This window comes from Vanessa cardui, chromosome 19 (genome assembly GCF_905220365.1).
Source record: "Vanessa cardui chromosome 19, ilVanCard2.1, whole genome shotgun sequence".
NCBI lineage: Eukaryota > Metazoa > Arthropoda > Insecta > Lepidoptera > Nymphalidae > Vanessa > Vanessa cardui.
In genome coordinates, this window is record NC_061141.1 from 6932528 (window position 1) to 6959989 (window position 27462).

The following is a 27462-nucleotide window of genomic DNA, read 5'->3' on the forward strand; positions in this document are numbered from 1 at the left end:
AATCGATTCAGATTCGATTATTGATATTTCGAAATCAACAATGGCATCATACTTTAAATTTATAAGTCGATTTTTTTTTCATGACATTGAAAGAGAAATTTCTTTTAACCAATCAGTTCATTACTAAGAAATTGCTTAAAATATATGACCTTAGATATGCAATGGAATGAGCCGAGATGGCCCAGTGGTTAGAACGCGAGGACCTTACCCGAAGATTGCAAGTTCAAACCTAAGCAAGCACCACTGAGTATCCATGTGCTTAATTTGTGTTTATAATTTACCTCGTGCTCGGCGATAAAGGAAAACATCGTGAGGAAACCCGCATGTGTCTAATTTCATAGAAATTCTGCCACATGTGTATTCCTCCACGCACTGGAACAGCGTGGTGGATTTATGATATTCTTAACCTTCTCCTCCAAGGTAGAGGAAGCCTTTGCCCAGCAATGGGAAATTTACAGTCTGCTGTTGTTGTAGTTGTGCAAAGGAATGTTTATTGCCAATAAAAAATAAATATTTAAACGCTATGTGACTATTTGAAGAATTAATAGATAAAGAAAAGTTGTATCCGATAAATGTCATGCACCTGGGTGAAGGCTTCCTATCCGGTAGGAGGGTAGAGTTCAGAGCTCATTTTAGTAATTTGCTAAGTGCAAGTTGTGATACCTAAAAGATCTCTCTTTTGCGCCGATTAGCTTCATCGCCGAGCACTAGAGAAACCGTTTAATTTAGCAAACGAGATTTCGTATACGGCCTGCTTGGATTTTAATCTACTGAGTGTTTACACTCTCGACTTAATTTCATAATTAAAAAAAAAAAACTACTTTAAAAACATATTCCTCAGTGATGAAATTGTATAACAACACAATACTTGCATCTGCTAGTGATAAGTGGTATGTGAGCGGCGAATTATGATTGACGAGCGGATTACAGCTCGCCTTGATGAGATAAAACTGTAAAGCGTACTTAAAGCGCACACTTGTCGCTGTATATATGTTCGTACATAGAGTACAAAAATATTTAACACAAATATAATGTAAAAAGGAATAAAAAATATTTTTTACTGACGTATTAATTTATAAGCCTTTAAATATATAACTTTTTACGTGGTAGTTTCATTTAAGTTTAGGTTTTTAATACTCCTGTCTTTTTATGTACTATAATTGAAAGATACTGCGTATATTATATGAAATTATAGATGTAAACACTCACTAAGAAAAGTTATACGCGCCGTTTATATACTTTAGATCCGTTAACAGTAATATTAAAAGCTTCGTCATTGCATTGCAATCGCCCTTTTAATAACACCGGGCAGATTTAGTCATTTCAATTAATTACGCTTAATAAACATATAAAACATGAACTTAAGTACATTTTCAATATAACAAATTACATTTTAATAATGGTTCAGGTTTATTGTGCTCGGTTCAATCAGTTAGACGGGGCGCAGTCGGCCTTGCCTCGGTTATGGCGTGGCCAATTCCCAAATACCGTAATACCATTATCTGGGGCATACCATTGTTTGCCGCCTTGACCGCGGCTCAGCTAGATTATATTATCTATGCTTGTTATCTTTATCAGTTAAGGATTTAAATTAATTAAATAAAGAACGAATGTAAATAAACCTTAGATACATACATCCAGCTTCCTTAAAATAAAATCTTTATAATGAACATCTCCAAATATCAAGGTTGTCAAATTTCTTGACAGTTTTATAAGTTTTAATAAAAATATATTGTTGAGGTGGTAACATAAAAAAGGTCTAAAAATTTTCTTACATTAAAAATAGGCCGGTTCTAACTTGGTTCCTTGATCTTTTGTCATACTAATTCCTAACACAAGCACATCAAAGTGAGTAATAAAAGCAAGATTAGAATTAGAAGTAACTTGATTTTACAAAAACAAAACTGTTTATTCTATAATGAGTGTTCTAATGTGTAATCTGCTATACTACTGCTAATTCATTTAATTAGTAATCCAGTGATTAGCAGATAAATTAAATGAAGCCATAGTAATCTAAGCAAAAATAGGTTAATGACCCAAAATAATAAACATAGCAGAATCATCGTACTATAATTATTTAAATAAATATTATTTTGATACATTTATATATATCATATTAATAATCTTATACAATATAGATATCTATGGTATGCTGATAAAGTTCAGGTGACATTGGACTGATTAATACACTTGAAGGAACGACGGGGTACAGTAAATTATTACGATAATGCAATTGCAATGATTGTACAATAAATATTTTCTGTCCGCTGTGGATTATTTTTCTTATATCTTAACACAAGCATTTATGTCATTAGATAAAGAGTTTCATTCATATTTATTGAAATAAATTAGTTAATATTATTTATGCCAGAATATAAATACTATATTATTCTGCACACATTTCCCTTTAATGTATTGTTAATATTACAAAATTGTGCTTCTCATAGGGTATAAATTTTAATTCATATTTTAGAAGTTATTCAATCAAGTTGATAAATAAATGTTTAATATGGGTGTATCAAGTTAACATATTACTTAAAAAAGTATATGTATAGTACATGACATATTTATCAATTGTTTTACACAAACACATTGTAAAAAAAGAAAGAGGTTCTTATGCATTTTTAATATAAATATGGAATTCACAATAAAAAAATATCCAATTCTAGTAGGCTTTTGCATTTTATATTATCACAACAGATAAGTGACAGTTTGAAATATCTATTATAAAGGTATATTACAGCAGCAGTTACACCTAGAGCAATTATTATTAATTATGGTATACATACATATGCTGTACAAACATATTAACTATTCATAGAAATTAAAATTCTGTTAAGCACAATTAACTAAGAAACCTCATGTAATGATCTCACTATTCAATAATGCCAAGGTTGATAATTAAAGATTTTCCTTCGTTGGTACTTATTTTCTATAATTTTTAAGATTTTTTATAGCAATTATATTTATAAAATGTACTTCAATTTAATAGCTCACTGTGAGTCTTACTAACAATATGTTAAGATATTCTTAGATTAAGCTGAATAATTACAGTAGAAAATGAATTGAGGAGAAAATAATATTATTATGTAGAAAGTAGAAATTAAACATTTCAGTGATATTCATTATTTCATGTTTTTTGTGAAAAACAAATTTATCCTAAACTTCAACTTAAATTATATAAGATTATCGAAAATTGTATATTATCATGATTTATTTAGATTTTGTATTGTATGACTAATTCGGCTAGACCGCTCACTTTTTATAAATCTCAATATAAATTTAACTTTCAGCGGGAAATGGAGCATAAAATTCAACAAACTTGCACCAGAGCAAAAGAAATTGTGTTTATGTATTGAACGTATGCTTAATTATATAACTGTTCCATTATAAAACAGGTACGAGTGTAAGTAGTATTAGAATGTTATCAGAATCAACGCAATCTGCTAAATCGCCCGTTATCTCCCGGCTGGAACCGAAGACATCACGCGTCTCGCGTTCGTGGCAAAATTAATCCAACGTAAACTCAAACGACTCATTCATTCATTATCTAGTGTCATTAAAAAGCTCACCTGTCTACTATATTCGTTGTACAAACTGGAAACTGTAATCCAATAATATAAATGATCACTGATCCGATCCTATTACTTTAAGGACACAATAAACATTCTTTAAGGTAATTCACGATTAATTAAGTCACAATGTAAATGCACAAACTATCACAAGTTGTTTAAAATTTAATTCAATTCTCACTAAATCACGATTTACAAGCAACTTGATAATTTCAGCGCAAAAATTCGACAACTATCACTTGCCTCCATTCCAACTGACTGACGGCCATAACTGAAAATGTTGCCACTAGTATTAGTCACGTTATTTCTGCATTCAAGAGAAAGTTGCCATACTTTGAAAAAAATTACCCATATACTGTCTAAGCGTATATTTTTATGCATAAACTTAATGTTCGTAAATTTAAAATGCCTAGTAAAGACATTCCATATCAAGATTAAATGTCTATTAAAGTTACTAGAAGTAACTAATCAATATTGTATGTAGACATCATTAAAATTTAGTTAATAAGTATTTTGATTAATGTATTTCACTACAATACTTGGAATCAATGATGACTAGGCAACACTCAATATTGTAGACAGTGTTGCTGTTATAAGGTTAGTTCTACTATCACTCTGGAATTCATAATTTTTTTCTATATAAACATTTGATTATACTATATATACCATAAATATACTATGGTATACCATAAAATAAAAGACTGGTACATAGAATATTAAATTTAATTTTAACAATTCCTTTTATAACTAAACATATTGCAACAACCATTTTCTTACACATTGTATTGTAGACACTTTTATAGTAGGCATTTATGTAGTGAGATTGATCTGATTATTCAACAGTACTTCTAAATTTAAAAAAGTCATTTCATTTTATTTAAAAATGATACAAACATTGAAACAAAAACTATGTGGGTCGTATATTGATGTTAAAGGTAGGGTACAGAATTACAAAACAAAGTTATTACAAGTTTAAAGTTTCTTTTCTTTATTAACCCAGAAGTGAGCGATAGCAATGTTTTTAAACTTGTGAAATAATTTTGGATTAAAATTGGTTACGATAGAATCGATAATATTGCCTTTTGTATGGAATGAGTTCATGACTTACTTTATATACGAATAAACTTCATGGCGAATACATAGCTATACATTTTGACAACTTACAAATTATATAACCAAATCATGGGCGTAGTAAACGTCGCAAAGCACAATATTTTCATCTTTTATTTTTTTTATAATAGAAAAAAATAATGCTACATACAAAATCTAGTTGATTATATATTTTATGTACAAACTAGCGATGCCAATTAACATACATATCTTATTATAAAACTGGATACAATAACTATAGTACCAGATAAATTACATTTCATATATAGAGAGGGACGAAATATGTATGATAAATAATTCTTACATTTTCACTAATCTTTAATATTTCAAATGACATAATATATATGGGTTAAATACGATTAAATTTCATTTAGTATATGGTATTACAACGAAGCGAATTGGATGATACACAGGCACGATTTTTTATAATTACTATATTGAAACATATTATCTATAACAAATATTTAATGGAATATACAAGAGTTTGTCACACTTAGCATTATGAACAACAAATACATCCTTATGCATGTAGTTTAAAAAATGGTTATTTATTAAATGGGCAGTGATTATCAGTCGATTTCTATATGAAACGTCAACCCAACATGTGTGTCAAGCTCCTACCGTGGCGTTCTGAGTGTGACAAAACCTTCAAATACATGTAAATTGTATTCCTAACAAGTGACACATGCAATATCAAAAATGACTAATAAAAACATCTAAAAATTTCCTTAACAATTTGATGAAAAACTTTAAAATTAATTCATAGATTTGTTTTTAAAAGAATTTGTAATATATTAACTTTAATGTAACAAAAACAAGAATTGATATAAATAATCTGATCATTTAAAAATTAAATTCAAATATATTTTCAAGACGCCCTAAATAATTAATCAATATACAAATTCATACACATTATTTACATACATAGAAAATTGTCTTGCTTGTAATCAAAATTGATTATTGTATTATAATTCATTGTAGCTTAAAAAAAAACAATAAAATGCTTTTGTTAGTGGATTTATAAATGTATAGGAGTAGTCAACGTAATGAGGCTATCATATAAGATCGTGATATCCACTATTTTTCGGTTTCATTGTCGAATTAAATCGATGGTACCATACTATACAATCAACAATCGTTTTTTTAATCTGTATAACAATTAGATCTGCAAAGATAAAAATCTACATCCTAGACTCATTTACATACTGACTTTGTTAGTTATACATATATGAAACTCATGTAGTGCGCAAAAAAAAATTATATCGAAAATATATTATGCATGTAGAAAAACAACTTACATTTTTAAAAATTACGACACATCCCAATGAATTATTAGTTAAGTGTAACTGTTCTTTTTTTACACATATACATGTCAAAAGCAATTTCATTTTTATATTATATATTGTTTTGCGATTCCACTGATATAGATATAGCTTTTCAGTCAGCGACAATTATCCAAGTTTGGAAAAATTGAATAAATTGAATTTATTTCAAAACTGTCAATTCCGTTTGAGTGAGAATCAAAATTTCACAAAAATCGAAGCTCTGCATTCTACCTTAAATCCTTTATTGTGTATGAACTTGATAGTTCTTTATTAACCAACTATTAAAACTATTGTGAGTGAGTGATTTCTTAATTTTTTAATTCATTATGATATTTAAATTAAGTTTCGACTTGGAAAACTAAATACAAAAATATTTATCACACCGCCCTTTATTTTATTGGTATAAAAATATATTATATTAGACACGACTGGTAGCCCTTTGCATTCTATTTTATTTTGAAAGTTCTTCGTGATAAAACTATGGGAACATGTTTGCAACATATGGATTACTAAATAAAATATTTAATTACTTATTAATCATAGATATGATGTAACCTTTTAAGTTAGTTATTAATTGCAAAAATCAATCATCATATTATTTTATAGCTGCTTTGTACAGTCAAAAACACAATGTTTTTATGTTAAATATTAAAGATCAAAATAAATTATTCATAATCTGTATACCTGGTTGACTATGAGTTATACAAACTAATTTATATAATAAATGCTATTTTAAGTACCACATTTTCATTTGTTGGACATTTATTTATACTAAAAGAATATAATGTATAAGAACGCATTATGAATAAATGAAATTTTTAAAAGAAAGAATATTAAGAATTGATTAAATCATGTTTATGAAGAAATAGTTATGTGTCGTTTATATTGTAATGTTTTTTTTTTAATCATAAATAAATAATGTGATCAATTTTACAACATTCTATTATTTATTTAGATTTTTATAGAAATATTCGGTTAAATGGAAATATTTAAAAAAAATTGTGTATCTTTCTGGCAACACTTTGATATAACTGGGATATATTATTATTTAACACCATAAAAAAAGATTCAAATTAGTTAAAATTCAGAATAACCTTCTGTAATCGAATTTTAAGACTTATTTCGTTTCTTGGTTTGAAAAAGAACCTTTTCAAAATAAAATGAAAGTTACATTTACACAATACATGAAAAATATATAGAAATGACATACTTTAGAAATACTAATATAACTTTGTCATAAACATGATATTTCATTAGCAGCCTATAAATCAACGAAATTACGATATAAAGGACAAAAAACAATATACAAAGCTGTCTTGAAAACCACTGTTACTTGTTTTACATGAAGAATAACTTTGTAATTATCTGTGATAAAGACAGATTTACTCAGACGACTATTCGTTTTGGAATCATTCGTTATCACAATACCATGAAAAATGAGATCTCGATATGTCATTAACTTCTACACTATTATATGGCCATTTCAAAAGACCCGTTCGCAGTAACAAAAGTCATTCTCACCAGGAAGCTCTTGTATTTATCAATATAACTGGGGATGCGCTGAATTATATATTATTGCTACACTTTGATCTCTTACATTTAAACTTGTATTATAATATCATGTAATTTATCATTATGTCTGGTTACTGTTTATCGTCGACAGCCAGACATTCGTCGTTAACGGAGCGAGTCTATTAAGTTTTTCTTTGAGGTGTTATTAGCAGTAGTGTAACGCCACCACATGCCAACATTTGGTTATCGTCAAAACCCTTTAAGGAAATTTTATTTATCGTCTCTATATAATCGAACCATTGAGCATCTTAACCATCCAACAAGCAAAAGCACTTACAGGGATGGTTAGCGTCAATCTATCAAATATATTTCATGCAGTTTTATAAGCCACTGCGTCGATCCCAAGTGAATGGGATGAGGTCAGGCGTGATGTTTGAGGGTAATGTAATAATGTTGGCAACATTGAGTCGTCGGCAGTCGGGCGGTCGTGCGGAGCCGCCTACAGTCGCTGTCCGCAGCAGGCAGTACAGGCGGCGCAGTCGAGGCAGGCCTGAGCGCCGCCGCGGGAGCGCTATCTCTTGCCGCGGCACGGACCCGACAGCTGCTCCTGGAAATTGCCAACATTACTTATAAATAAATAAATAAATAAATATGTAAATATGAGACAACATCATATACATTACTCTGATCCCAATGTAAGTAGCTGAAGCACTTGTGTTATGGAAGATCAGAAGTAACGACGGTACCACAAACACCCAGACCCAAGACAACATAGAATACTAATGGTAATCTACATCGACTCGGCCGGGAATCGAACCCGGGACCTCGGAGTGGCGTACCCATGAAAACCGGTGTACTCACCGCTCGACCACGGAGGTCGTCGCTTATGTACCGACAGAGAGAGTTATGTATATGACTTAATATAATGCGCAACATATGCTTTTATAATCCAATCTACTACATTAAAATTTAGTTGAATTGCTTTGAGTGATTCAATCTGATAGTTAATGTATTAATTGTTATATTAATACAAATATTCACACCTGACTGATCAAACTTAAGTTATCACATTAAAATACTGAACACACACTAAAACACTTCTAAAGACAGTTTTTAAGAAAAAAACATGGAGTAACAATCGATAATTACATTTTTCGCTTATTCTTTCGAAATAATCTCCACAAACTATACATCTAGCAACTTCTCTCCCCCCTTAGCTATACTAATATTATAAATGTGAAAGTAACCCCATCTGTCTCTATGTTGTCCTATTACGTCCAAATCGTATCTGTTTTAAATTTAATATCCAGTCAGTACCTGCAACAGGCGCACGGCCTCGAGCAGTTCGTGCTTGTCGGCCAGCAGGCGCGCTGCCTCCTGTTGCGCTGCGTGCGCGCACGCTCGCAGCGCGCTCGCCTCCTCCACTTTGCTGAAACGATGGTCGATATCGTCAATAGCGCTACAGGTTTCTCTCGTAGACATTAGTTGGTGATTGGCTATTTGACTGGTTTTTAAAATCAATTTTATATTATTTAGTAGAGGTTAGGGGGACTGAAACGGTGGTCGATATCGTCACTTGCGCCCTACAGGTTTCTCTCGTGGACATTAATTGGTAATAGGCCATTTGACTGGTTTTTTAAATCAATTTTATATTATTTTGTAGAGGTTAGGGGGACTGAAACGGTGGTCGATATCGTTACTTCAGGTTTCTCTCGTGGACATTAATTGGTGGTTTTTAAAATCAATTTTATATTATTTAGTAGAGGTTAAGGGACCTAGTAAAAGTTGATTTTTTTTATTTCTAGTACATATTTGTCGAAAAATATCACATTAAAAATTCCATATTTAAATTACGCGCGAAAACGATACTTAGACAAAATGGCACTGCAATAGGGTCGGTGACGTCACTTTGCTGTATTTTAATCTGTGATACATATAGTAGAAAGGCAAGGTTTAAAAGAAAGTGACTTCATCATAAGCCCGGCCTATCAGGAGCGTTTTGTGTCACGTGACAAACGTTTGAAAAAATGCATTTTTATTTATTGATTTTTAAGTATTATTTTCAAGTTTCGTTAGTAAATAACCATTTTTAAACTCATAATATACACTGATTACAATAATTCACGATTTATTTTTCGCATTGTCAAATAGCCTATACTGGGCTGAGCATTTGCCTCGCGTAAAACTTTTTGGGAATGTTTTTGATTTTGTATTAACTTCGTTTGTAAAAATGAACGTTACGAAAGATTATTGGTTGTGTACCAAACACCCCATTAGTCGGTTCTTACAAAACCCTTTATTTCAGATGGACTAATAACTAATTAACTGAAATTAAGCACACGCGCTTGGAAGCCTAAATGGATTATCATACTCAAATATAAAAAATATAATTATAATAATTTTGATATTGAAATTTTAACAATGTTACAATTATACATGTCAAACTAATAACCTTATTTTTTTAGAAATCAGTTAATAAATACTACTAAGAACTAAGTTCTTATCCTTGACAAATCAGCAGCTTATATAAATAATAATTCGCGAAATGGATATGTCAATTAGGGATATCAGTAGATGGAAATAAGCGCTCGTTAACTGTTTTCAAGATAGTATAGTAAAACTACTTACGCCCTCAAATCTCGATTGTCCTCAGCTATCCTATTCAACGTGGCCAACCTCTTCCTCAAATCTTCATTCTCCTCGTTCAATCGCTGTATCTCCTCCATTGCCATCTGCAGCTCCGGAGGTGGACTGCTCGGGGAGACTGTTCTCGAAGAGACAGTGGGTCCGAGGTGGACAACGCCAGAAGTATCTCGGTTTAATCTTAGCGTGGTTAGATCCAGGTCTAGTGGTTGAGGCGGAGGTGAAGATATGGAGCGAGTTGGTCTGTCTTCGACTAGATGTAATTTAACGTTTTCTATTAGCACCTGCAAAGATTGATTTTAAACATGTAACATTGAACTAATATTTTGGTCCGCCTTATAATTTGTCATATTATCTGCTTTATTTCAGGATTTTTAATTATTTATTAAGGCCCATCCAACCAGGCAGTTATAACACTTACACATGTTATACGTACAAACATACTTATATTCAATATAAAGTGTGCGACCGTCTAAGATGACCACAACATAAATTTCTAGGTACAATATACTTTATAGTATAATATATTTTTTTGTAAAAATACTAGAGTTAACTACATTTGATTTCAAAAATAAATTGACAGTTATTATAATTAACAAGCGTATAGTACGACACAAATTAGATGTAGCATCGGAAAATGCAATGGAATGAAAATAAAACCGATTACTGCCGATTTACACAACCAATAGAAATAGCTCCTTATCGCGCCATTCGACGCTATTCGGCGCTATAGATTCACGCGTCACAGAAAGCAAGTGCATGTAAATCGACGCGTCAAATTGACGAATATATTAGGTCATATGATATTACACGTTATAACGTTTGTGCAAAGATCATATTCGCGTGAGAAATAAATATTGATAATTTGGGATAGCGTACTTAATTCGGATGTGATCGGTTTTACGAATTAAGCCGATGCGACATCTAAGTTGTGTCGTACTATACTAGTATTGTTTGATAATAATGAATTGGATAAGTATAGCATTAGATACTTTACCTCTAGAGGCATGGGTGGTATCACCACTTCGTCTTCGATAAACTCTGACAGCGCGAGCGCCGTGCTCATGTTGAGCGCGATGCTCAACTCTCTGATGCGCGCTTCCAGTATCTCCTCGTACGGCGCCAGCCCTACTGGCTCACCCTAATTTTCAAAGTAAGATTATTGTTGATTCGAGATGGCCCAGTGGTTAGAACGCGTGCATCTTAACCGATGATTACGGGTTAAAACCAAGACAAGCACCGCTGATTCATGTGCTTAATTTATCTTTATAATTCATCTCATGCTCTGCGGTGAAGGAAAACATCGTGAGGAAACCTGCATGTGACAAATTTCATAGAAATTCTGCCACATGTGTATTCCACCAACCAGCATTGGAACAGCGTGGTGGAATATGTTCCAAACCTTCTCAAAGGGAGAGGAGGCCTTTAGCAGTGGGAATTTACAGGCTGTTGTTGTTGTTGTTATATGTTTGGGTACGCTTGAATTTTTTTTTTTAAAGATATAGAATACTTGGACAAAATTAGTAATGAAACACAGTGGATGGCCAGTAAAACAATCATTACAAATTACCATTTCATTAACAACTCTCGGCAGCTCAGTCCGCAGTAGCCTCGCTGAGACGCGCGGCGCGTCACGAGGCCGCAGTTCGTCATCCTCCGTCACTGGCTCCGACCACGCTCGGGCGCGCATTGAAAACTTATTCTGTCGGATAATTAGATATCAAATGCACCATTTGTAAGTAGCTGTTACATCTATATGCATGCAACAAGCATAATCATATAACTCTTCATGATATATGTTAGTAACAATGTTCGAATGAAATACAATAATGGGTAATGTGAATCAGTTTGTTAGTTATGATTTGTTTGTGTTTACGAATGCGGTCGAACTACTTGTATAGAAAGCATGCGAAAGGTGTGTTTTTTAAATAAGCTCTTGAAACAATTATAAGCTTCGGTCGCCTTTAACAAAAAATATCAGAAGAGTACAGTGCGTTATATATTAGAAGTGAAATTATACCTAAGTTTCTTAAAAATTAATATATTTTACATAAATCCAAAAAATCCTTTTTTTGGCTTCGGTACCCAAACCTCATTAACCTAAACTAAGGATTTTTATGATATGTCCCTTCAGGTGCGGAATCCAAGGCAGACAGTTTACATCAATCTGTTGTACACAGACATGTCACTTGGTTACATTTGCAAAATATGTAAGTACATGTATTCTAAGCTTCTCTACATAGTATAATACAAAACATTCAGCAAGTTGTATCACTGCAAGATATAGACTTTTTACTAGTAATTGTTTTATTTTTATTTGCATATGTATCCACAATTCTATTTAGATTAAGCAATACTATTTTCTATTTTACTTATTAAATATTTAAATAAAACTAAGAATACTTTTACTAAGTAAATTAATTCTTAAAAAATCTTAAAATAAAATAGTGTATCCAAAAATACGGAAATCACAAATACTATAATTACATATAATGCGTATAATATGTAAACAAAAGAAACGGTGACTTTGTTTACATTTTATACAAAACATTTATTTACGCAAATCTCTGATTTCATTTAATACATCAAATGGTCAGATCTGGTCATCTACAATGAGGTGAAATGGAAAAGACATTAACAAACTTTGTAACATTTACAGTAAATTAAGCTTGAAGAATAAGAGTAAATAATTATTAAAACGCTATCTATACCCTGGTGCTGAAAGGTTGCACAGTTATTAGTTATTCATTTCACATATGCCTTTTTGCTATTATATTGCATGTGAAGATTTCAGCGGAAATGAGATTATATTTTAAATTACTTGGCAATTTCCAAAGAAACTTCTGGCGCCAGGACACTAGAACTAATTTATTTTTCATTTCTTCTTACTTTATTAAAATTTTGAGAATTACCATCAAAACATATACTTAGTCTGTAAATTAGATATTTAAAAAGCCAATGATTCTTATCCTCAATTATCTCAGAACATCTGCAGAACATTGCTTTCAAATTTTACTATATATGTTACTTGTTGATTTTGAGGATTGTGAATATTGATAAAACTGATTGATCAATCGATAGTTTAAATACTAAAAACGGAGGTGCACAAATTATTGTATATATTTCATGCAAACTAAACGCTTTTTTATATGATCGCAAAGTGCGATATACTATGAAGCTTGTGTCTAGATATTGCAGTAATGTCAACAAAAATGTTACCATTCATTAATTACGCTTCGTCCCACACTTAAGGCAGTCTACCTGGTGTGACTCCCTGGTATGATAAGGATGAGAGTTATGGATAATTTGATATCCCATTTAAAAGTCAAATAAAATGAGTCATCCACACATGCGAAAGCAAAATTTGAATATATGATTTAAAACGAGTGTTGCCACATATTAATTATAAAAAAAAAATGTTACGTAATTTATGGATGGCTTTTACTCGAATGTTTATTTTTTTTAATTTTCATAGATTGACATCGAGACTGCAATATCCTCCTAAATTAAATATACACAGACAAAACCCCCTTGGCTACGACACATAACCTCTACATCTAATTGGTTTAACATAATGATACCACTACTGTGTCATGAAACAGTAACGATCTGTCTGATCAGCTGATCGCTTAAATACCTTGAGTCGAATCTTTCTCACGATAGCCGAGCGGGCGGGAGTTGCCATAGAGAAAAAAAAACACACATAGACAACATAGTTAGAAAAGAATGCATTCCATAATATCTTTTCGATTTAGAACAACAGCGACTTTTAATCGTGAGGGGTACGAATAATGAGTTGATAGGAATTAATGTGATCATGCAATTAATAAACCTCTACCATAATAATTTAACTAAAATATTATTTATACTGGGACTTCAAACTTGAGTCTTTATTTAAAATATTTATGGTATAGCCTTATTTAGAATTGATGAACGATAAATGACGACATAGAATCAAAAAGGTGATTATCATGCTACGAGTATTTTTCTTTTAATGATATCTGCCATTGAGAATATGTGATAAAATGTCTGTTGGATAAGTTAGATTATCTGTGATATATTGTGGCGAGTATGTTAAGGAGGAATGTGTTAGCATGGATGGTGTTTGAATCGATGACAGCAAAATTTATTTAAATATCCGAAATCTAGGTATATCCAAAATATCTACAGCGTCTTTGAATTTATTACTGTAATGATAGTAATTTTATTTTAAAAAAAGAAATGTATATTCCTGTGCATATAAAATATTTAATTAAATGTAAAACATGCCTCTGATAAATGGTAATAAATTTAACTCTTTTAAATAAGTTCATTTAACTATTTCATTAATGCATTACTAATTAAGGCAATCTATATATTATAAATTCATAATAAGCCTTTTTCTTCGAATTTTCATAAGTGATGTTCAATTTTCAATATGTACAGATCTTAGAAGGTCATACCTGGAACTCATCCCAGGGTATGGAAGAGCACTCGTCAGTCTTGAGGTCGTCCGCCACGATCCGCATGCAGGATTTGGCGTTCGCGCTTTGCTGCACGAGGTATATGTTGTTCAAGCGCAAAGTGCATGTCGATATCTTGACCAAAAGAAAATATCTTTTAAGATCCAAATTGCTTTTAAATTTAAGAGTCGAGATGGCCCAGTGGTTAGAACGCGTGCATCTTAACCGATGATTGCGGGTTCAAACCCAGGCAAGCACCGTTGATTTATGTGCTTAATTTGTCTTTATAATTCATCTAGTACTCAGCGGTGAAGGAAAACATCGTGAGGAAACCTGCATGTGACAAATTTCATAGATATTCTGCCACATGTGTATTCCACCAACCCGCATTGGAACAGCGTGGTGGAATATGTTCCAAACCTTCTCCTCAAAAGGAGAGGAGGCCTTTAGCCCAGCAGTGGGAATTTACAGGCTGCTGCTGTTGTTGTTGTTGTTTGTTGTATCCAAATTGCTTACATTTGCACACGCACTTTATACATTTACAAGTTATATTGACATTCAGATAAGATGGTACTTGTACCTCTCGATGTACGCGTCGAGATCTTTGTTTCGATGTATCATCTAATACAATGTTGTAATAAAATAAGTAAAAAAAGTTACTTTGATTTATGACCACTGTTCCGATAAAACTAAATTCAAGAATGCGATTCTTCACGAACTTACAAAGAACACTCTTAAATTTTGAGATTCTTAAAATTAATTGTAAATGGTTGTGCAGACATGTGTCGACAAAAAGTAATGAAAAGTTCATAAGATTTAAAAGAGAAAACGTTTATTAAAATTAAAATTATTGATTTCGGGATATATACACTGTTCAGTCTCGCGAACAAGACATTTGTAGATAATGTCGAAATATCGAGCTCCACCGAACAAAAATAAAAAACATCGTAAATATCCCGAGATCAATAACTTTAATAATAAAAATAACCACGTTAACTTAAAATTTTATAGATTTTTAAAATGTTTTGGTTATTGTTTTAAAACATTTTATATTTTTTCTTTTATAAATTTGTTTAGATCTTTTTAATCTTAACAACTTTTAGTAGTCTGTAGGATGGTATATTTCTGCACAATACAATTCAATTATGACATCGATTTCGACGTTGGTTACACTGACGACCTCCATGGTCGAGTGGTGTGTACACCGGTTTTCATGGGTACGCCACTCTGAGGTCCCGGGTTCGATTCCCGGCCGAGTCGATATAGATTACCATTAGTTTTCTATGTTGTCTTGGGTATGGGTGTTTGTGGTACCGTCGTTACTTCTGATTTCCATAACACAAGTGCTTCAGCTACTTACATTGGAATCAGAGTAATGTATGTGATGTTGTCTCATATTTATTATTATTATTTATTATCCCGCACTCACCATGTCGCGTCGCTTGCAGGAACTGGTGATGGAGTGGTCACTAGGGGACGACGAGCGTTCTACCACCTCCGATGCCACCTCCACGCCGCTCGATAACCGACCGTGTTCGAATTCCCTGTGACAAACAAACATATACTTTAATTCTATAATTATTATAGAACCAATAATTGAAACAACCGTACCTACAACTTCTACAAGCAAAGTCGAAAGTCTTACGTATTTTGGTAACCGATTCTTATAATTAGGAGCAGAGAAGGTCCAATGGTTACAACGCGTGCATTTTAACCGATGATTGCAAGTTCAAACCCAGGTAAGCACCACTGAATACTCATTTGCTCCATTAGTGTTTATAATTAATTCATCTTGGCGGTAAAAGAAAACATCGTGAGGAAACTTGTATATATCTAATTTCATAGAAATCTCACACATGTCACATCAACCCGTATTGTAACAGCGTGATAGAATGTGCCTCATAGGGAGAGGAGGCCACGACATCACATTAGATACTTCTGAAATTAATTTCTTAACTATATTGTCCATGTATTATATACAAAAACCTTGCTCTCGAATCAGACTATCTATTAATTAGTCCAGCTGTTACACTGAAAGTTACACTATTGCTGTTGATTCTTATTATCATCTGGACTAGTAATAAGTTTCGCAGTGAAGGAGCGTGTGCTGTAGCATGGCGCACCGGGACTATGTTCCAAACCTTCTCCTCCAAGGGGGGCCTTAGCCCAGCAGTGGGAAAGTTACACTGTTGTCGTTGATTCTCATTATTATCTGGACTAATAGTCAGTGGCGTAGCTAGGTGAGGAAGGGCCCCGGTGCGGTGCATAGAAAAAGACTTTGGCCCTCTTCCCCACTTTCCCATTCCTTTTCAACTAATAATTACCCTTCAAAATTATAGATACCAAATAAGAATTTTTTTGCGCAGGGTCGTGATTTTCTATCTTCAGAAGCTTAAGGTTTAGTTTAGAGGGCCCCCCGAACTAGAGGGCCCTGGTGCACTGCACCACCTAGCCCTATGATAGCTACGCCACTGCTAATAGTAAAGTCGGCAGTAGAGGAGCGTGTGTTGTATGGCGCACCGGAAGGCGACGTCGGCGTCGTCGGGCGACTCGGCGGCCAGCCCCACGACGACGTAGCGCTCGCTGTCCGAGCTGGCCGTGGACGCGGCGTCGCTGCGCGCGTCGTCGCGCGTCAGCGCGCTGTCCAGTGACGTCACCAGTGACGTCAGCCCGCGCCGCATCGACGAGAACCCTGCGCACGCGCACACGCTACATACGCCACTCCTGCCAGCCTCGTATTAGGCAATGCCAGTCCGGCGACCATATAGGGAATGTAGTTAATGTTGTCTTAAATTTTCGCGACTATTACACATTGGAATAAAACTAGTTATAACGGATTTGAATCGCGTATATTAATTATTGTTGACATCTCGACGTTTCGGGTAGTCTACCCGTGACCACGAACACTGTAAAGTGCTCGAAACGTCACAAACGTCAAAAATAATTAATATTCGCGATTCAAATCCGTTATAACTAGTTTTATTCCAATGGGAACGTAGTTATCCCCTCTTTATTGCATTAAAAGTTCAATATACTTAGTCTTCAAATTTCATATGTTCTACACATTTAGCCGTACAAAGCTAGCATACCACTAAAATTCAGTCCGGGGCTAGGAGGCTGTATCTCGTCGGCGGGCAGCGGCTGCGCGGTGCACACCTCAATGGTACCCTGTGTGGCTAGCACGCCGCTGTCTCGGTCCAGCATAGAGGGAGCCATTGTTGCCTCCGACCCTGCGGATGAAAATATCAGACATTTAGTTATATGCACCAGTAAGATTGCACAATTTTAATTAAATTAATAATCAAAACTTTAGTACAATGTCTAATTACGATCATAAATAAATATCTTAGATTCTGTTTAAAGCTGATTGAAGCAGTAGTATCAAGATTAAAAAAAAGTTCATTCTGATTACCCTAATAAATCAAAAAAATTTTTAAGAAAAACCGGTTCTTTAAAACCTTAGGTATACCATCAAAAACTGAAATTGCCATCTCATTGCGAAAATAATTTTCCCTTAGACGATCTTTTACTAGTATAAAAGGTGTGATAATTTCTACTTAATATGTATGTAATACATACCTAATTTCAAATCATTGAGGCTGGACGAATCAAGCGGTACACTATCCAGGTCCCTGGAAGACTCTTGTCCCGGGCAATTAGTTGGTAAAACCAGTGTCACCTCTACTGCGGGAACTACAAGACCGACTACCAACGACCTGAAAAATAGAGACACATCATATTTAATATTTGGAATCACTATTTATGAAACTAAGCTAAGACTATTTATGAAATTAAACGCTTTATTTCATAAATATGGAGATGTAATGCTATTCTAAATTTCATTTACTTTTGGTCAAAACTTCAGACATTTTTTTCACGCATATTTAGCTAACATAATCTTTCTAAGTGATCCTCACTTTAGTTCTACTTTTAAAATCTTAAAAAGCCAAGAATAACCGTGGAAGAGTTTGTTCGAGCCCGCCTGGGGCGCCACCCAGTCATCCAGTAGAATATACAACCAGCAAAAACCAATACTAAGTATTATTGTTTTGTAGTTTGGGGAGTAAGTGAGGCAGGATAGCCACAGACACGATGGATATTTCAGAACCAATGTCTATTGACAATGGTTATCCAATCCGCGTACAAACAAGACATAAACTGCGTCCTTTCTGATTATTTATTTCTAATATTATAAAAAAATACATATGTCTATGTAATCTTAACTAGTTTACTAGATCAAACCATATTCGTACCCCTGGTCAGCCTCCGGCATCCTGCTAGCCTGGTGAGCCAGCCACGTCGTCAGTTCACTGATGCGTTCCATCTGTCGCAGAAGGAACAGGAGCTGGTAATGATTGAGCTGGATCCCACTCAGTCCGCACGTCCGGCCGATCACCCAGATCCGAGAGAAGCCTTCTTCAAAGCACACCTAGAAAACCATAAGCATTATGTTATAAGACCAACACGAGACAAGTAGCACAATAGACTATTTGACAATGTATAAAATAAAGTGGCAATTATTGCAACCAATATGTATTATGAGTTTAAAAATGGTTACTTATTAACGAAAGTTGAAAACAATATTTAATTTACTCAAAAATCCATTAATAAAAATGCATTCTTCAACGTTTGTCACGTGACACAAAACGTTTCTGACTGTTCGGGTTTATGATGACGTCACTTGCTTGTTAACCTAGTTTGCCTACTGTATGTGGATTATATAGACCACAGATTATAATACAGGCAAATCACGTCACCGACTCCATTGCAGCGCCATATTTTCCAAGTAGCATTTTCGCGCGCTATTTATTTATGAAGTATTTAATTTGATACTTTTCGGCATATATGTACTAGAAATAAAAAAAGAAATACTTTTACTGAGTTCCTTAACCTTTACTAAGAAAGGGCAATATATAATATGAAATCGATTTTAAAAGCAGTCAAGTGGCGCACCCATGCGGTGAGCGGCGTGGCGTCGAGCAGCGGCGAGGGCCGCGCGGTGGCGCGCGCGCCGCAGAAGTCCGCCCACAGCGGCTCCACGCGCGCGCACCACACGCGCCGGCACTCGCGCCACGTGCGCTCCGCCGACACGCCCGCGCCGCGCTCCACGTCGTCCAGGTCTGCGGGCACGCACGCACACACGTAAACAGAGGAACCGGTCGCAGTTATAACACTCTTGCTTGTTTGTATCTTAGGAAAATCTATTCACTAGAGAAGTCGCGCCCAATCCAATCCAATCAATCAGCCCATTTCCGTCCACCACACTTGGTGGTAGGGCTTTGTGCAAGCCCGTCTGGGTAGGTACCACCCACTCATCAGTTATTCTACCGCCAAATCACAGTACTCAGTATTGTTGTGTTCCAGTTTGAAGGGTGAGTGAGCCAGTGTAACTACAGGCACAAGAGACATAACATCTTAGTTCCCAAGGTTGGTGGCACATTGACGATGTAAGGTCAGGTCTTACAGTGTCATTGTCTATGGGTGATGGTGACCACTTTCCATCAGGTGGCCCATATGCTCGTCCGCCAACCTATACCATAAAAAAAAAACTGCTGGACATAGGCCTCTCCAATTGCACGCCACTGAGATCGTTATAGGGCTCGCATCCAGCTCTTGCCAGCCGTCTTGCGTAAGTCGCGCCCGTTCACGTTAAGTTATCGGTGTACATTAGCCACCAACCCGTATTGGAACAGCGTGGTGGAATATGTTCCAAAACCTCCTTGATGGGAGAGGAGGCCTTAGCCAGCAGTGGGTAATTAACAGGCTGTTACTTTACTACTTTTTTACTTTACTTTTAGCATGAGTGAAGCTCGTGCCCAAGACAAATTTTAGTATGTTTGGGACAGTAAACACCACCACGCCTTCCTGGGTAAATAGGTCTATATGTTGTGTCTGAAGGTTTAGTAGTTTCTAAAATATTATAATTTTATCAACAAATAAAATAAATAAAGAACAATAATAATAGAAATATTGATGCTTGCATTGCTTGTAACACGATATATTCAAGATTTAAGACAATCGAAAATAGCATCACAAAAACTTTGTAATAAAATTAAAAATAAATAAATGTGAATAGCACTCACTATCGGCATGCAACAAAAACTGTTCGTGCAAGGGGTCGATGTCGTCGGACGAGCAAGGGAACTGTCCTCGAAGGGGTGCCGTCCTTCGTATTGCTGCTATTATAGACGCTAAGTCTGCTCTCGTACCAGCTGTATCTATAATTAATAAAAAAAATCATATATGTATGTGTTAAATCACTAAACAATTAAATGGTTTACCAGACACAAAAATAATGTATAGTACGACACAAATTAGATGTAGCATCGGAAAATGCAATGGAATGAAAATAAAACCGATTACTGCCAATTTACACAACCAATAGAAATAGCTTCTTATCGCGCCATTCGACGCTATTCGTCGCTATAGATTCACGCGTCAGAGAAAGCATGTGCATGTAAATCGACGCTTCAAATTGACGAATATATTAGGTCACATGATATTACAAGTTATTACGTTTGTGTAAAGATCATTTTCGCATGAGAAATAAATATTGATAATTTGGAATAGCGTAGTCAATTCGGATGTGATCGGTTTTACGAATTTTGCCGATGCGACATCTAAGTTGTATCGTATTATATTTCTTGAGAATATCTAAATTCGAATAATACTCACTGGCTCTGGGCGATTCTCGAACATTCGTAAACGTCGCCCTTGCTGTGCATATGTGAAGCTCCTTGGGTCGATCGCGTTGCTGCGACACGTGCTCGGGACCGGCTTCTAGAACAATCTAGAAAGCGAGGCTTCAATTGTTTTCCAACCCGAGTACGCTGGGTGAGCGCGGGCAGGGCGTAGCGTACCTTGGGCATGATGGCCTCGGTGCGCACGTCGATGTAAGCGGCGGAGTCGTCGCTGGGCGCGTGGTCGCTGGCGGCGGCGCCCACGTGCGGCAGGAAGGCGGCCAGCCACAGCACGCTGGGCACGTCCAGCGACACGCGTACTGGGCTCAGCTGCACGTAGAGCTTCGGCGACGGCACTTCAATACAAATCGTTTTTAATGGTACCACTTGGTGGTAGGGCTTTGTACAAGCCCGTCCTCTACTACCGTCTACCTCCATAGTCGAGTGGTGTGTACACCGGTTTTCATGGGTACGCCACTCTGAGGTCCCGGGTTCGATTCCCGGCCGAGTCGATGTAGATTACCATTAGTTTTCTATGTTGTCTTGGGTCTGGGTGTTAGTGGTTCCGTCGTTACTTCTGATTTCCATAACACAAGTGCTTCAGCTACTTACATTGGGACAGACTAATGTATGTGATGTTGTCTCATAATAAAAAACATTAAAATAATAAAAAAACATTAATACGTCTGGGTAGGTACCACCCACTGATTAGTTATTCTACCGCCAAATAACAGTACTCAGTATTGTTGTGTTCCGGTCTGAAGGGTGAGTGCCCCAGTGTAACTACAGGCACAAGGAACATCTTAGTTCCCAAGGTTGGTGGCGCATTGACGTTGTAAGAAATAGTTAATATTTCTTACGGCGTCATTGTCTATGGGTGATGGTGACCACTTACCATCAGGCGGCCCATATGCTCGTCCGCCAACCTATACCATAAAAACAAAAAAATTTTTCCTTCTGCGTCAAAAGTGCGTGTACTTATAGTCTATTCCAATGGGAAGAGGAGAAAAGGTAAATAAACAACTTTGACCTTGAATTGATATGTCATTTGCGTTCGACTAGTGAGGTGAAAATAATTGAATGAATGGGTAATTAATGCTAAAGAACGAAATATTTTTTTTTATTTTAAAAGTAATTTTCCATTTAAACAAAGTCAGGTCGTAATAAAAAACTTCAGAGAATTCCGAATATGCATCCGTGCACATGATACGAAGGATGAGAGACGAATGTCTTTCTTAACATTGTATTATTTTCAAAACTATAAAATTGCTATGCACAAAACTGATCTACATTTCGAGATAAGAGATTATTTTTAAGTAAAATAATTCTTTTAACATTTTTGGTAAAAATATTATTTTTATGTAAAAACCTTACTGTATAAAAATAACTTTTTTATCAATCGTAGGTTTTTACGTTTCTAATAAATAATCCATATTATATATTACAACCAATTAAATAAATATATTTAAAAAAATATCTATAATGAATTTTAAAACTAAAATAATATATTTTTTATCTGTATAAATTCATTCGTCTACATTCGTTTAGCGAACATGCCTAGTTGAGGCCTCTATTTTTAATGTTCATCATCGAGAAATGGCGTCTTGAATGTCGACAAAACTATTTTCGTTACTTTGGAAGTGAAATTAAAGTGGATCTATGTAGTTTTGTGAAATATTGTTGTATTACAAATGAAGATATATTAATCAAGAACTGTTTGTAGTTAATCTTATAGTGGAATTATCAACAAAACACTTGTGATATTGAAAAATACGGTATGTTTTGAATGTTTCCTTTTGTCATTGGAATGGACTATATGTCCACGCGATTTTTTTTTTAGTGATAAAGTAATCATTACGATAATATAACTACAATTTCTACTTTTTCATCACTACTATAACGTACGAAAATTTCAATTCTCACAATTTATATTTGTAATACATTTTGAGATCTAACAATCAATCTGCGGTTCAGAAAGCAACTTCAAGAAGCAGATTTCCTGTCTAACTGTGCGCGCGCAACATAAAATACACTCGCTTTTTTCGCGCCAAAATATATGTAACTTAAAAAATAAAACTGTATCTAATAAATATTAAAATTAGTAAAATTTAGTAAGTACTTGGGTAATTTAACAACAAGAGTTATAAATAAATCTACTAAAATTTCAGCTTACCGGGAAAACAAACATCCCCAGGGTAGTAGAAAAATGTGAGTTCAGCGTGAAGCAGGCCCGCGTCGCCCGGTAAGGTCGCTTTTTCCGCGCTCACAAACGGCCGCGGGGCTTCGCGCGACTTGGACCCTGTCGATACCTGCGAAGGAAAAATAAATCTTGTAGTAGTACAACACTAAATCTTATAAAAACATCGTGATTACAAATCCGTAAAAAAATCGCATCAAAATTCATGTACTTAATATATATTCATTATTTATTTGGTGTGCGGCGTTGAAGGACCTTATCTTGAGATAATCTGCATGAGTGGGATGAAAATCTACAGTAAGATTTAACTATTCCTACGCCTATTAATAACATTCATCCCTTCTAAGTTACGATGACTTAAAAAAATTACATTATAAAAAAAATGTAGTTTTTACCTTGTAAACAGTGAAATCGTCTATCCTGAGTATGAGACAGGTAGTCATCAACTTGCCGAGCTGCTGAAGTATTCTCGTTCTAGTTGGTGATGCTAAAGCAAAAATCATAAGATATAATCATGATAAGAGTAACAGTTCTAAATTTATTCAATCATTAGCTCGGTGTATTAGAATAATAAATGAACACACACGCGCACGCGTTCTACCTTTAACTATTATATATATATTTTTGTAATTCTTAGCTTGTTTCATTTTATAATTTGAATTAAAGTATGAGTGTGTTAAGGAAGAGCGACTTTTAGCACGGGAGCTCACGGCACTCAAAAGAGTAAGTCAACCTTTGAGATATTATTGTACTGCCTTGGTTATGTACAGCAACAGCAACAGCAACAACAGCCTGAAAATTCCCACTGCTGGGCTAAAGGCCTCCTCTCCCTTTGAGGAGAAGGTTTGGAACATATTCCACCACGCTGTTCCAATGCGGGTTGGTGGATTACACATGTGGCAGAATTTCTATGAAATTTGTCACATGCAGGTTTCCTCACGATGTTTTCCTTCACCGCTGAGCACGAGATGAATTATAAAGACAAATTAAGCACATGAATCAGCGGTGCTCGCCTGGGTTTGAACCCGCGATCATCGGTTAAGATGCACGCGTTCTAACCACTGGGCCATCTCGACTCTCTTGGTTATGTATTATTATTTATTTCTAAATATGTAATACAAGTGAATATGAACTGATGACGAGTTGTAAGCAAGGAGGACTCACGGGCGGAGGCGTGCGCGGCGGGAGGCGCGGGGGGCGCGGGCGCGGCGGGCGCGCGGGGCGGGACGCCGTTGCCTACGGGCTCGTCGCGCTCGCCCTGACTCGGCTGCAGCGCGACAGTATTCATAATAATAATATTCACAAATTTCCATTATCTATTAGTCAAGGATTTTTAGCACTAAAAATCGGTCCGCTCTACATAAAATCCTTCTACGTGATTTTTCGATTGGATTATGTCGGAAGGTGCCCCCCAAGTATAAAACCGAGTTTCTGTCGTCCGAAACCGCGAGCGTTAGCCGCCATCTTGGAAAACGTTTTTTTGCATATCTCGGAAACGGTAAGTTTTACTTTAAAAATTGAAGAGATCTTTGTTGTAGAGAACAAAATTTACCATCTTTTTTATACCAAACTTTTCCCAGCTTCAGCTAGAACTCAGCAACTAATCATTTTATTTACAAGAAAAAGTCTTATACAAAATTTGTAGGAAATTTCATGTTCTCCAACTATTATAACTAACTATAATAACAAAAAATTTGTTTTTTTTTTTCTTAAATATATCGGAAAATATCAACAATAGGGGGAAAATTTTGGAATAAAAAAGATGGGAAATTTTGTTCTCTACAAAAAAGATCTCTTCAGTTTTTAACGTAAAACTTACCGTTTCCGAGATATATGCAAAAAAACGTTTTCCAAGATGGCGTCTAACGCTCGCGGTTTCGGACGACAGAAACTCGGTTTTATACTTAGGTGGCGCCCTCTGACATAATCCAATCAAAAAATCACGTAGAAGGATTATATGCAGAGCGGATATCTAAAAATCTTGGACTATATACATATAATAAAATTGGAGTGTCTCTTTGTAATACTAAAATAACCCTTTTTTACTCGATGCACATGTATGTGTACACGGTACATATACCAAAATAACATTTTTTTTTAATTTTACACTATCGATTTACCACTAAACACTTAAAAATAATATTTAATATAGCTAACAACATCTTTATTGGTATAAATGTCACCGTAACATTACAAAATTCGTTAGATTACAATCTAACTATCTAAATTGTTTATATTTTATTGCAAATTGAATTAACGTGAAATATAGTTTAACGGTATTTTTTGCAATTTTACGGTAAAATTATATGACGGATTTCGGGGCGGCGGTTGGCACATAACGTTCAACCAATCAACGTGCGATATGCATCCGTTCTACGCCAGTTCATAATTTGACCGGTTCCCATCGAAATATTACAATATAGCGAAAAATAATACGTTCCATTTCAATCATATTTCACTGTTCACAAAATTTTGGACAGATTACAATCTGTCTCGTCAGATTGTAATCTAACGAATTTGGTAATCTTACGGTGACATAAACAACATTAAAATATATAGAGGAACAAATATTTTATATGTTCTGTGCTTGCGTAACACACACAACATTGATGCTACTTATCACAACGAGAATTCCAAGATTCGTCATGTATCTTACACATATTACTTTACCTTGGCACTAGGTGTCATGGGTCTGGGATCCAAGGTCTCCAGCAGCGTAGTGCAGAAGGAAGACAACGCTTGTGACAGCCACTGACTGTGAGGGGTGGCCGCTTCCCTGAATTACAAGAATAATATTTATACCCATCATCATCATCATCATATACACATCTTTGTAGTGGTAAAGATTGCTCTATAATATAAAGTAAAAAGAGTAAAGTAAAACAGCTTGTAAATTTCCCACAGCTGGGATAAGACCTTCTCTTCCATTAAGGAGAGGGTTTGGAATAACCACGCTGTTCCAATGCGGGCTGGTGGAATGCACATGTGGCAGAATTTCGATGAAGTTAGACACATGCAGGTTTCCTCACGATGTTTTCCTTCACCGCCGAGCACGAGATGAATTATAAAAACAAATTAAGCACATATATAATATATAATATATAGTTAAGATGCACGTGTTCTAACCACTAGGCCATCTCAGCTCTACAACATAATACGCCCTAATTTGACTAAAAAGTATTGATTACCTGTATCCTCGCCAGTGACGCCTATCGTTGGAAGCTTTATGGTAAGGGAACAAGTCGGCCTGCATACTGACGAGAGTCACTTGTAGCGCCCCGCCATTCGCTAGCTGGGGCATTTCTGATCTACCCACTGTAATAAAAAAAATTTTTTTTACCTCGCGTTTCATTTTGAGTATTTCAACAACAACAGCCTGTAAATTCCCACTGCTGGCCTAAAGGCCTCCCCTCCTTTTGAGGAGAAGGTATGCAACATATTCCACCACGCTGTTCCAATTAGTGGAATACACATGTGGCAGAATTTCTTTGAAATCCGACAAATGCAGGTTTCTTCACGATGTTTTCCTTCACCGCTGAGAACGAGATGAATTGTAAACACAAATTAAGCACATGAATCAGCGGTGCTTGCCTGGGTTTGAACCCGCAATCATCGGTTAAGATGCATGCCATCTCGACTCAAATTGAGTACTTAATTGATTAAAATGTATTGATTACACGAACTTACGTCCAGGATCGTCACACAAGTGCAGGTCTATCCGCGGCGCGAGCAAGTGGTAGGAGGTTTCTCTGACGTCATGCTTCGCGAACATGCGAGCCAGTATGTCTTTATCACCAGACGTTGGACGGCTATGGATCTGATCGAGGGGCTCTTCGATCTGAAAGAAAGTTATAATACTCAATTTAAGTTTCACTAATAATACTAAGTATTTCATTTCGATTTATTTCAGTCAAGTTACAGGAAAGTAAATTGTACACTATCGACCGATTTACAGATTTCAATACAAGTGCCTTTTTTATT

At 35.2% G+C, this 27462-nt stretch overlaps 1 protein-coding gene across 1 annotated transcript in view; it reads right to left on the bottom strand.

Annotated features, from left to right (window-relative positions):
- Window positions 1-7229: 7229 nt before the first annotated feature.
- LOC124537734 (UHRF1-binding protein 1-like) overlaps window positions 7230-27462 on the bottom strand; it is a 32900-nt gene continuing 12667 nt past the window's right edge. Inside the window, exons 8-29 of the mRNA XM_047114625.1 lie at window positions 27169-27319; window positions 26670-26796; window positions 26152-26257; window positions 24646-24748; window positions 23877-23968; window positions 23458-23593; window positions 21465-21640; window positions 21280-21394; window positions 20688-20822; window positions 19558-19724; window positions 18858-19033; window positions 18184-18320; window positions 17694-17834; window positions 17125-17296; window positions 16034-16148; window positions 14605-14739; window positions 13800-13811; window positions 11733-11864; window positions 11160-11303; window positions 10148-10446; window positions 8837-8948; window positions 7230-8126 (exon numbers count right to left, since the gene is read on the bottom strand). Of these exons, the coding sequence (XP_046970581.1) occupies window positions 8091-8126; window positions 8837-8948; window positions 10148-10446; window positions 11160-11303; window positions 11733-11864; window positions 13800-13811; window positions 14605-14739; window positions 16034-16148; window positions 17125-17296; window positions 17694-17834; window positions 18184-18320; window positions 18858-19033; window positions 19558-19724; window positions 20688-20822; window positions 21280-21394; window positions 21465-21640; window positions 23458-23593; window positions 23877-23968; window positions 24646-24748; window positions 26152-26257; window positions 26670-26796; window positions 27169-27319 (2919 nt within the window). The 3' untranslated portion in view covers window positions 7230-8090. The remainder of the gene's footprint in view (window positions 8127-8836; window positions 8949-10147; window positions 10447-11159; window positions 11304-11732; window positions 11865-13799; window positions 13812-14604; window positions 14740-16033; window positions 16149-17124; window positions 17297-17693; window positions 17835-18183; window positions 18321-18857; window positions 19034-19557; window positions 19725-20687; window positions 20823-21279; window positions 21395-21464; window positions 21641-23457; window positions 23594-23876; window positions 23969-24645; window positions 24749-26151; window positions 26258-26669; window positions 26797-27168; window positions 27320-27462) is intronic.